General features: G+C 33.4%; 1 protein-coding gene across 1 annotated transcript in view; it reads left to right on the top strand.

The window, feature by feature from the left end:
• LOC140138798 (otoferlin-like) overlaps window positions 1–13,451 on the top strand; it is a 181,328-nt gene that overhangs the window by 61,122 nt on the left and 106,755 nt on the right. The window contains 2 exon segments of the mRNA XM_072160570.1: window positions 624–641; window positions 12,608–12,634. Coding sequence (XP_072016671.1) covers window positions 624–641; window positions 12,608–12,634 — 45 coding nt within the window.

Here is a 13,451-nt window from a genome sequence, read left to right as displayed (position 1 = left end):
ATAAATTCCTTAAATTTGAGAAGAGTGTCTGTCTTGAAATTTATAACTTACATGGCATTAAAATAGAACAAGAAATAGTCTGTTAATGTACGGATAACAAGATAACAAGAAGAAAGTGCACATATACAATTTCTAGTACATACCTTGATGTGCAATATCATGGTAAACATATTTAAAAAACTTTACACCAGTTACAATTTTTGTGATGTTTTCACCAAGTCACAATTGCATGAGCAAATGCACCTAACAAGTAATATCACATTAACAAATTGATGTGGAAGTGACCCTCACGATTGGGCTAGCTATTCCAGTTGAAATCCATACACCCCCTATGGAAGACATGACCTTAATCTTCCACACAGGGAGTGTGAATTTCAAATGGGGTTACCTGAATGGGTGACTCCATTTGAAAGTTACACTCCCTGTGTGGGAGATTAAGGTCATTTCTTCCATGGGGGTGTATGGATTTTTGTTGGAACAGCCCATTGATTGCCAAACAAAAGCACTACATACAAAATAACCCATTTATTTCATAACTCATTTGTTTACCAAAACTAATAACAACATATTTTGAAAGTAATACAGTATATGTATATTTGTCTCTCATTGGTTTAATGTTTTAGGTGGCCAGGTTACTTAAGGTATGTCCGACTTTATTCAAAATCACCCAATCACAACCCTTCCTCTGTAACGCAACACTAAGAAAAAACTAATAAGCCTGTCAAAAAAGGAAAGGATACAAATGAAGAGCTTATTTCCAAACCGTGTTAAGTACACAAATACATGTTTCTGATTTACCTGTGCGATATTGCAATGGGTTGTGATGCTATAGGTATTTTAATTTATTAATTTTTTATTAAATTATAATAACAGTGGATGGATGCACAATAACAATACTGTGTGAGGCCTTTGGTTCCCAAATGAGAACAACAGTCTGCATATTGTTATGCAGCATTGTTATGGTAAATAATGGCTTGTTGATGGTACAACTCATTGTTGCTAATGTCAAACTTGTCAAAGTAATTGTGATTGTATCACACAAGTAAATGAGAAACATGTGGTTGTGGACTCAACATGGTTTGGAAATAATTATAGCTCTTCAAATACAGTTAGCTGATTGGTGAATGGCATTTGCAATATACATATTTATATTTTATATATATCATCAGTTGATATACAATGTAAATAGAAATTTAAATATAATAAAAGAAACTATAAAAAGTCTGAGTATAATCTGGTGAAAAGGGAAAACAAAAACAGAAATATTTGGGTATTTATTACAGGGCAATAAAAGGGCAATTAGTGTAACATGGTGAAAATTGACCGCCATTTTGAATATATACATGCATGGCATCATTATATGGTTGTATATAGCTTTTTAATTTCAAGAAGCATTTTCCACTATATATGCCAAATGGTTTGCAGTGTTAGTAATTAAGATACCCATATTTACCAAACATATTGTGGAAAGCAAATTATTACCTGGTAATTGTACAATTATACAAAATCACTTTGTAATCGCAGCTATTAACCTAAAAGTATTTTGAATTTGTATAAAACTAATTGTTTTGTTGTCAGTTATTTGTTTGTCGATCCTGATTTTTGGACCACCCTTGCTATACATGTATGTAACCTGTTCCCATTATAATGAAAGACAGAGATAAGAAGACTAGATTGCGTCTGCTGTCAGGGCAAAGGCGCGCCGTGATTGGTTGCCGACCTGCGCAGTACGTCATTTTCTGTCTTGTTGTCAGAATTTCAGACGCAAGTTGGGAGTCGTGAGGCGCTCCAACTGTTGAGTTGATGTTCTTTGTTTGAAAACACCTTATTTATTGGCAGTGGTATGTCGTGAATGGGGACATAATTCAACATAAGGTCTATGTAATGAAATTATTAGTTTCCCGTCAGCCGCCTGCATCACCTTTTCAATTTGACCAAAACTTATTTTCATAAAAAAGTCAATTATCTGAAAATTGAGATGGAAATAATAAAAATTGAAACTCTCAATCATAATCAGAAGTTTTTCTTAGTTGTAGGGGTACCTCATCATGTTTCTAGTGATACAAAAATTGCAAATTTCTTTTCATTTTAACAAAAACAAATTCATATCTTTTCTCAATTTGTTGCAAAATGTCTGTAATGATGATCTAAACATAAGCCATGCGTCTCTACGGCCCTTGGTTTTCCACTTTCGTTGTCCACTCTTGGGCAGAACATGAAAACACAACAAATCAACAGTAAAGATATGTCTGAATTGATATCCAAAAAGTTCCCACGTTTTACTTTACTCATTTAGGAGTTATTTGGGGTTAAAAATGTGTTTTTCGTGATTTTTTTCCATTTTTGCCCCAAAATGTCAAATATTAAAATAGCTGTAACTTTCAAAATAAATTGAGTAGAAATTTCATTTCTATTGTAGATGTTACATGTCATATGGATTTTCAACACTGGTGAACAAAAATGTCACAGCACAACTCTAAAATATAAAAAAATGACAAAAACCATATTTTTGTGCTATTTTCCAAAATGTAATTTTTGCATGGGGAAAAAAATAAATATATATTTTATTGATTTCAAAAATATGTCATTATGTCAACCTAGTTATTCTGAACAAAAAAGTTAATGATGGTGAATGTCTGTGACCTATAGTTTTTGATCTATGGCCTTTCAAATTCACATATGGACTAAAATAGCATGTTTTTGTTCAATATTTCCAATATTACCCCAAAATGGTCCTTTATGGCCATTTTAACCAACTCGTTAGTTTTTTTTTTTTGGGGACTTCACTTAATAATATGAACATGTAATTGTACTTTAATGTTAAGCTATTTCAAGATCCACTAGTATGCCCGCTACCGTGGTAGCAGCAATTTTATCTACTTTCAATGCAGTAAAATGACGACTAAAATGATTTTGCTGCATTGAAAGTAGTAAAATTGACGATATAATTGCCATGGAAACCGAGCTACCAGTGAATCTACAACTAGCTTAAAATGAAAGTACTATAATATATCCATAATATATGTGAAGTTCCCACTTTTCAAACACTGACAATTTTGTTAAAATTACAAAAAAGTACCATTTTTTTTCAGCCTAATATTGGAAAAATTGACAAAAACATGCTATTTTAGTCCATGTGAATTTGAAAGGGCCATAGATCAAAAACTATAGGTCACAGACATTCACCATCATTAACTTTTTTGTTTAGAGTAACTAGGTTGATATAATGACATATTTTTTAAATCAAGAAAATATATATTTATTTTTTTCCTATGCAAAAATTACATTTTTAGGTCAAAAATGGCCAAAATAGCACAAAAATATGGTTTTTGTCATTTTTTTATATTTAGAGTTGTGCTGTGACATTTTTGTTCACCAGTGTTGGAAATCCATATGACATGTAACATCTACAATAGAAATGAAATTTCTACTCAATTTATTTTTAAAGTTACAGCTATTTTAATATTTGACATTTTGGGGCAAAATGGAAAAAATCATGAAAAACTCATTTTAACCCCAAATAACTCCTAAATGAGTAAAGTAAAACGTGGGAACTTTTTGGATATTAATTCAGACATATATTTACTCTTGATTTGTTATGTTTTTATGTTCTGCCCAAGAGTGGACTACGGAAGTGAAAGATAAATGCCCATGTCTCATAGTCTAATGTAAATGAAAGTTTTGACAATAATGAAATTTTCCAAAATAATGAATAATGAAATCATGACCTCATATTTCACTGAACAAAATGTGATGGGAAACTAATCATTTCATTTTATTAGCCTAATATGCTGTACTCTGTATTCAATTCTATCCTCATTCACAAAGGACATATATCACTGCCAATTCTGTGACTCAACAGTTGGAATCTCTTGAAATTCCTAACTTGCAACTTGACACTCATATTTTGTTGCAGCAGTTCACATAAAGGACTAAAGTTTTACTTCTGCATCAAGGTGTTGTCTTTGCATCAGGGTTAAACAGTTACCAAACACTTTGGAGTCAAGGTTTAATGCATTGGAAGGAGGACAGGGTTTCAATAAATGAAGGAAATTATGGGGTAAAATATAAGGTCAAAATAACTGTTTGAAAACGAGTAAAAGCGGCTAGTATTATCTCAAATAAAAATTGAAAAAGCAAGACGCATTCCTTTATCAAATCGGCATCATCAGTTCCGTCACATGGAAAGATGATCAGATGAATGGAGAGTTGCAGGTAATTTGAGAAATGAGGGAATTTTCTCAGAAAAATACATCATGTTATTTTTTGAGAAATTTGTCATCTTGAATAAATGCATTATTGCATTACATAGTCAAATATGATTGAAAATGCAAGATATGCTAGCATAAATTACCGTCAAAATGAGTGTACATCAAGCGCTCATGCTTGGTGCAAATATCACCATTTTTGCCTCCAGCTCGGCTCTTAATGTCCAAAATAGCTATGCAAATGTGAATTTTTGAACAAAATTAAAACCTGTTTAATGGAATATATAAAAGCCCCAGGAATAAAAGGTATGTTTGTACAGTTGAAAACATGTTTAACCTTGTTGCGAAAGTTCAATTGGATAAATTAGCCATTTTAACCATATATAGCTCGGGTAGTCTACAAGTCAGGATCGCTGTTTGTTTTTTTCTATGTACATGTAGTCTCATTATTCATAGTTTTCTCATAGCTTTTCATGCCATATCATTCATCTCATTACATCACTATACTAATATAATTACAGTGGCAGCCCCAGGATTTTTTTAGGGGGGAGTAAATTTTTTTTTTTTTTTTGGGGGGATTAAGAAAATGTTCCCAAGGCTTAAAAAAAACACCTTGTTTTACGGGCCCGACCCAGAATTTGCATTTTTTTTAAATATTGCTAAAATCATGTAAAATTGGCCCTTTTGGGGGCCAAAATGCATATTTAGAAAATAATGTTTGCAAAAAATCTCCAGATTTCAGATTTTCCAGATTTTGGTGAAATTTTAGGGTAATTTTAGCCTCTAGGAAAAAAAACGCCAGACCGACAGATCGACCCTACATGTACATGAAAGGTCTGTCCGCCCGTAGAGCAAGGACTTATCTTTTGTCACCTTTTGGACAATTTTCACCCAGAAAATGGCAATTTTGCCCCAAATAGGACAATTTTCCCCAAAAATATGACAATTTTTGCCCTAGATTTGTTTTGTGTTTTTTTTTTGGGGGGGGAGGCAAATGCCTGTGCCGTCACTGTATACATGTAATTTGAGTATTACTAATAGTGCTGTAATCGATAAGCTTTCTGGGTATCGATATGTCGGGAGGCAAACATCCGACATGTCGATACTATTATCGATACTCACGCAGTTTGAAACACGGATTTGAGTTTACCAATTTTATTATCAGTAAGTTCCAGAAACAAGTTAACAACAAGTGTATTGAAGCCTATAATTAACAGCTAAAACTACATGGATCATGCATCAAACAAACGAAAGTGGTATTGCAAATCCGCAATTTTACATGACTTTGGCAATGTGTGCCATGTCGTTTGTGTATCGATACTGACATTGAGTGTTTCGACATGTCGTAAGTCTATGTATTTTCCGACTATCGATACTTACGACAATCGATTACAGCACTAATTACTAATCTACACAAGGTTTGAAATGATATGTTGATGAAAAAAGTAATGTTCTGTAAACCTGGGCTATTGCAGTTGAAATCCATACAACCCCGAATGGAAGACATGGCCATAATAATCATCCACTCATGGAGTATGAATTTCAAATAGGGTTACCTGAATGGGCGACTCCACTTGAGATTAAGGTTCTGTCTTTCGCAGGGGGTGTATGGATTTCAACTGGAATAGAACCCATTTAGAATATCTTAAGGCAAAAAAAAAGGTTTGTCTCAAAGCTTGCGCACACATTTGTAAAATCACACAATTTTTAAAAAAAATCTTTTTTTTTTTCCGGAAAAATTTGGCGAAAATCAGATTTTTTTCTCAAAATAACATAAAAATACCAAGTTGGGAAAAAAAAAAAAAAAATTGCATTTCGCATTTGTTTTCAAACCACTCTTGAGCTTTGAGTCAAACCTTTTTTTTTTTTTGCCTAATGTGTCTGTGTTGCTGATTCCATTTCTGTTAATTTGTCTTGTTACTTATAAAATGCTAAATGCTGTATCTTTTTCCTTTCCCTTTTCCCAGTTATTTGAAGGATATCTTCGTATTTGTTGTCATGTAATTGCCCCCATTTAATGTTGAAAACCAATCGCACCATTTCTTACAAACGAATGTGGGTACATCCATACTTAGTAGGGTCAATTTTGGACCTCCAGTGACCATCATTTCTAAACAGCAATTTTTTGATGGATTCTTGTGCTTTGGGGTATTTTAAACAAAATAAGCTCCTATGTCCTTCACCAAAGTGTGGGCATTAGCTGGGAGAGGCCAAAATCCAAAATGGCACGCCAAGGCGTGTTTTTGAAAAAGTGAATTTTCGGTATCTTCTTAACGCTTTGGGCGTTTGAAGTCATTAAGGTGTCATTTTCGACTAACTTTGTGGTGAGAAATCCATTAAAGGCATTATTTTACCCATTTTTGGCCATCTTTGTCATCAAATCCAAGATGGCAGCCTTTAACTATACTAGAAATACATTAAATTATACAGTACATTGAGAAACAACTCATAAAATGTATTACAAGTGCACTTAATTCATCGTTTGTATTATAAATTGAACACCGATTCAATGTTTGTAACATTTATTCACAAATGAGATCGTCTGCTACTGAAAACAATCCAAAATGGCCGCCCATAGCAACCAAAATCCTCATAGCAACGCATTAAAATAACAAAAAATCAACGTTTTTTGACATATATGTGCATTTATTATACCTATTCTTAGTATATCAAGGTTGACTGATTGTAAGAAAGTGAAAGAATGGTCATAGGGGTTGAGGTAAACAAAAGTTCAAAATGGCTGCCCTTAGCAACCAAAAACATCACAGTAATGCAGTAAAACTACTATAAAATAAGTGATTTTTGACCTTAACATGCTTAATGTGTATGTAATTAGTCTTATCCTAGCAAATCGAGGCCTATTAATTAAATGAAGATACCAGTTTGATCAAAGGAGGTCAAACAAGTCCAAAATGTTCAAAATGGCCGACCAAAGGAGACCATAGCAACCACATTTTACCTAGCAACGCAATAAAATGTCTATAAATCATGCACTTTTTGACCTGGTTGAGTATTCAATGTGTCTTTTTTTAAGTAAATCATATCCTATTGATGGAATGAAGATAACAATTTGGTCAAAGGTGGTCAAACTACTGATAAAATATCAATAATGGCTGACTAAAGACGGCCATAGCAACCAACTTCCACATAGCAACGCAGTAAAAATACTATAAATCATGTACTTTTTGACCTGGTTGAGTATCAAATGTGTCTTTCCTAATACATGAAAGCACATTGATGGAATGAAGATAACAATTTGATCAAAGAAGGCCAAACATATCCAAAATATTCAAAATGGTCGAATAAAGGTGACCATAGCAACCAAAATTCAAATAGCAACGCTGTAAAATTAATTAATGAGATTGTCTGCTATAGGCCTACCTCGTAAAATTTAGAAAATGTATATATTTTTTATATTTTAAAAGTCATTGGCCGTTTTGAACCATAAGAGGTTGTTTCTGACTAATTTAATGATAAAAAATCCATTCCAGGTACTATTGTTAGGTTTTCTGGCCATCTTCATCATTAAATCCAAGATGGCCGCCATCGGCTGCACTACTAGAAATCCACTGAATTTTGCAGTATGCATTTATTTAAATGAAACCGATAAAACCATGTTATTCACTGTTTTCACTATTAATTCAAAAGCTATTCAATACTTGCAATATTTATCCACAAATAAGATCATCTGCTACCTCATCCAAAATGGCTGCAGTGACAATTTTGAAATTTGTAAACAATTTTGTATCTTTTGAGCATGAGACAATTGTCCCAAAATTAGTTTTACCAAATTTTAGAATTTCTAATTAAGAAGTAAATCTTGTAGCCCATTATGAAGATTCTGAGCCAAAAAGTGTGTTTTTTTACACTTTTTTAATGTAATTTAACGTTTTCAGCTTGCATTCCAGGTTTTACAAAGCTCGTATTCCATATTTCAACTACGGAAACCAATCAGTGCCCGAAGTTTTGATTTATATTTCATCCACTTAGGTTTGGCTTAACCCACTAAAAGGTAAAACTTTAAGGCTGATCATTTTAATTATAAATGTAGTGTGTGTGTAAAAGTATATTTCTCAAAAGGGAGGAGAATAAAATAATCTATTTTTAGTATCAAAATTCACTGAAAACGTTAAATTACATTAAAAAAGTGTAAAAAAACACACTTTTTGGCTCAGAATCTTCATAATGGGCTACAAGATTTACTTCTTAATTAGAAATTCTAAAATTTGGTAAAACTAATTTTGGGACAATTGTCTGGCTCAAAGGATACAAAATTGTTTACAAATTTCAAAATTGTTTTTTGGATGAGGTAGCAGACTTATCTTATTTGTGGATAAATATTGCAAGAATTGAATAGCTTTTGAATTAATAGTGAAAACAGTGAATAAGATGCACTCAAAACATGGTTTTATCGGTTTCATTTAAATAAATGCATACTGCAAAATTCAGTGGATTTCTAGTAGTTTGATGGCGGCCATCTTGATTTAATGATGAAGATGGCCAGAAAACCTAACAATAGTACCTGGAATGGATTTTTATCACTAAATTAGTCAGAAACAACCCCTTATGGTTCAAACGGCTAATGACTTTTAAAATATAAAAAATATATACATTTTCTAAATTTTACGAGGTATAGCAGACAATCTCATTAATTAATTTTACAGCGTTGCTATTTGAATTTTGGTTGCTATGGTCACCTTTATTCACCATTTTGAATATTTTGGATATGTTTGGCCTTCTTTGATCAAATTGGTATCTTCATTCCATCAATGTGCTTTCATGTATTAGGAAAGACACATTTGATACTCAACCAGGTCAAAAAGTACATGATTTATAGTAATTTTACTGTGTTACTATGTGGAATTTGGTTGCTATGGCCGTCTTTAGTCAGCCATTTTGGATATTTTATCAGTAGTTTGACCACCTTTGACCAAATTGTTATCTTCATTCCATCAATAGGATATGATTTACTTAAAAAAAAACACATTGAATACTCAACCAGGTCAAAAGTGCATGATTTATAGACATTTTATTATGCTGCTAGGTAAAATGTGGTTGCTATGGTCTCCTTTGGTCGGCCATTTTGAATATTTTGGACTTGTTTGACCTCCTTTGATCAAACTGGTATCTTCATATTTAATTAATAGGCCTCGATTTGCTAGGATAAGACTAATTACATACACATTAAGGTCAAAAATCACTTATTTTATAGTAGTTTTACTGCATTACTGTGATGTTTTTGGTTGCTAAGGGCAGCCATTTTGAACTTTTTGTTTACCTCAACCCCCTATGACCATTCTTTCACTTTCTTACAATCAGTCAACCTTGATATACTAAGAATAGGTATAATAAATGCACATATATGTCAAAAAACATTGATTTTTTTGTTATTTTAATGCGCTATGAGGATTTTGGTTGCTATGGGCGGCCATTTTGGATTGTTTTCAGTAGCAGACGATCTCATTTGTGAATAAATGTTACAAACATTGAATCGGTGTTCAATTTATAATACAAACGATGAATTAAGTGCACTTGTAATACATTTTATGAGTTGTTTCTCAATGTACTGTATAATTTAATGTATTTCTAGTACAGCCAAAGGCGGCCATCTTGGATTTGATGACAAAGATGGCCAAAAATGGGTAAAATAATGCCTTTAATGGATTTCTCACCACAAAATTAGTCGAAAATGACACCTTAATGACTTCAAACGACTCAAAGCTGCTCAGAAGATACCGAAAATTCACTTTTTCAAAATGGCAAGTGCCATTTTGGATTTTGGCCTCTCCAGCTAATGCCCACACTTTGGTGAGGGACATAGGAGCTTATTTTGTTTAAAATACCCCAAAGTACAAGAATCCATCAAAAAATTGCTGTTTAGAAATGATGGTCACTGGAGGTCCAAAATTGACCCTACTATACTGTAAAAGAAAATGTTTAATGCTGAAAACCAAGTGGCCCAATTCTTTCAAAACCAAGAAAGGTATGATAAAATTTTCAAAATCACCCTAGGATGAATGTTGTTTTCAGATTTAATTTGTTTTCTTGTGTTTCCTTCTGTATACACATGTTCAAATGTCAACAAATTATGTCAGAGTATCGCATTAATGGACAAGCAATTCACCTGTTTGGTAAATCACATAAGACTTAGCGTTGGACCCCTGATGTTGTCACGCCGATGCGCACATCATTGCTGCGCACTTCATAGCATTGAAATGCGTAGTAGCAATAATGTAGAACAATTTAAAACTGATTCACACAAGCAATTGTAAAATTTCACTTACGAGTGGAATTTTCGTGGCTCATCCGAGCTCACTTCTTCAGCACTGAGCTGTCATAGTACTGGAAGATGTGCCGCTACTCGGGACACATGATCTGGGCACTGAACTCACACCACTTGACCCGTAGTAACAATGTTTGCTTGTGATTTGCACCTGCACACCAGCGTGACGACATCGGGGATCTAAACGTCAATGTTAATGGGATTCACTGAAAATGGTGAATGGTTCTTGTAATTGTATCTTGAGATAACAAATGAATCACAGCAGTACTAATTAGATGTGTACACTACTTTGCAAAGAACTTTTGCACTGGCCGTCCGATCACGTAAAAAGAACTAGGGCAGGTCTGCGTCACACGATGCTACACAGACTGATGGGCGAATGAGGTGCTGATGTGATGATGATGTGATTCAATTAGCCAATCAAAACTTCACGTTTATGCAATAAACTGCGCCAAATCTGGGAGTGCAAAAGGTCTTTTTGCAAGTAGGTGTAGCTTGATATCATACATTCTGGGTAATCGCTGATTTCTAATACCTGGAGGGAGGCATGAATAATTAATTATGTGACATCATCACAAGTTTGCACATATTATAGAGGTGTGTCTCAGGTTTGTCAAGCACTATATATGTATGATCATGACGAATGAATGATGAATAGAATGAATAATGAATTAATTTGTTTGTTTGTTTGTTGATTGTTGATTGATTGATATATTGATTGATTCATTCATTTATTCGCCATGATCGTACAGGCTTCTATAATCTGAAAACTTTGTGATGACATCACATAATTAATTATTCATACCTCCCTCCAGGTATAGGAAATCGGTGACTACGAACCTACATTCTGTTGCTTACATTTTTTTCTTTCCTTTATTGCTTACCTACAATAACTAATCAGAATCAACAAAGGCTAGCAGCTTTAGAAAGAGACGAATTAGAGGTGTGGTTTTTATATGGCTAATCATGTGATTATAAGCCCAAAACAATGGGCTTTTCTAGTTTAAATCCATAAACCCCCATGAGAGACACAACCTTAATCGTCCACACAGGGTGAATTTTGAATGGGTGACTTCATTTGAATTCTACACCCTTGTGTGTTGAAGGATCAAGATCATGTCTTTGATACAGGGGGGTATGGATTTCAACTGGAATAGCCCCCTGAATGCTGTGCAGTGATATTTGTCACCGTTTATAGTTGGTTTTATAGTGTAGATTTTATCTTTTAGGTGTGATTTTGATAATAATTTTAGTGATAGAATTAGAACTCTTGAAGTGGATATTTGAATATTATAATTCCTCCTGAGGCTTTGACATCAGGCCATACTGAAGTCAAATGTTTTTATTTTGTTTGTGTGTTTGTTTGTCTGTTGTTGTTTTTGTTCACCATTGTTAATCTTTGTATTGTTGCATGCCAGGGGGAGGTACTCAAGTTTATTTTTGGATAGGGATGTGCTTCTGAGAGTCTGGAAGTGAGACCCACATTTTATATCAATTTTTGCCCCCCAAAATGGACCCATTTCAACACCCAGCCTCAATTTGTTCTTATGTATTGTGAAATTTTGGACAAAGGGTCATGAAATTGGGTCAGTTTCGTGACAAATTTGTGAACATTAAAAAAAAAAAAAACCCATCTCTATAGCACTATTCACACAAAAATCAGTGTCTGCCTTTTAAGGAGAGCAAGAGCAATCACTCTCTACTGCTCTCCTTAAATCAGATAAGAGTGTGATTTTTAGCTCTCCTATAGTTGATCATTCTTTCCTTACATTCTATTATAAATTAATGCTCTAAACAGCTCTCCTTGAAGGCTCCAGCAGAGCTATTTAATGCTCTCCCACAAATTCCAAAAGACTGTCCCTGAAAAATGAGCCATCCTTACACTATAGGTTTCATTGTTAGCCTTGTGCAATTACACCAGAAGGCTAACAATGAAACCTATAGTGGCCGTTTATACTGATGTTGTTTTTTTGTGTGCAAAATTGGTATAATTTGTTTTACTCTGGAAGAAGTATTATGATACTGACCCTTTTTGTTAGAATTGAATGGTTTTTATTTTTGATAATGTTGCATGTTTGTCTTGTTGTTGTTATTGGGTTACCTGTTAATATTTCAGAATCGTGGCTATAGTAAGAATGCCAAGGTAGGATAAAACACACATGTCTTTATGATTTGAATGCTGGGTGCAACCTTTACAGTATATGAAGAGCTTTGTTGCAAAACCCCTTACATCCACCTTTGACTTTTTGAGAAAAACAGCTTTTTTTAATTGTGCAAGTATTACTTGTTCGATTTGATTCAATTTGGGATTGGATAAAGTGTTGATGAATAGAAACTAAAAGAATAGGTTTGGGACAATTTTCAAGGCTTCCTATTTATTTTATTATTTATTTTATATCGCACCTTTTGTGGATGTAAGGGTTTTGCAACAAAATAAATTTCCCCTTTTCTAGAAACCACCTTTGCAATCAAATTTGAGCCCATTTGTTTGCACTACATTATGTAACTTGACTAATGCTTTGAAAATCAAAAAGAAAAATTGAAATATCTCATTTACTTTTTTAATTATGAATTTTAATTAAATTCGGAAAATGGCATTTTTTGGGTATTTCCGAAGCTACACCTTTTGTTAATTAAAATGATTTTTTCAAACATAGTGACCCAAAAACAGTTCCTTTTGGTTTTAATAGGTAAAGAACATTCCAGGCTACCATTATACATCAAAAAATTTAAAACAAAACAATTCTATATTCATTTTAAGTTCAGATTTCCGCAAATTCCCTAAGATTTCCCAAACTGGAAATATGCGATAACTCCGGAAGGGAAGGTAGTATGAAGGTCAAACAACCACCAAAATGTGTATTTTTACCCACACTATAATATTATGCCAATAACTCAATTTGGCCAAAAGTGGATGTAAGGGGTTTTGAAACAAAGCTCTTCATATAGAGGTTGTGCAT

The sequence above is a fragment of the Amphiura filiformis genome, chromosome 18 (genome assembly GCF_039555335.1).
Source record: "Amphiura filiformis chromosome 18, Afil_fr2py, whole genome shotgun sequence".
NCBI classification, from domain to species: domain Eukaryota; kingdom Metazoa; phylum Echinodermata; class Ophiuroidea; order Amphilepidida; family Amphiuridae; genus Amphiura; species Amphiura filiformis.
Note: the sequence above shows the minus strand (reverse complement) of the source record. Positions and strands in the feature narration are given on the sequence as shown.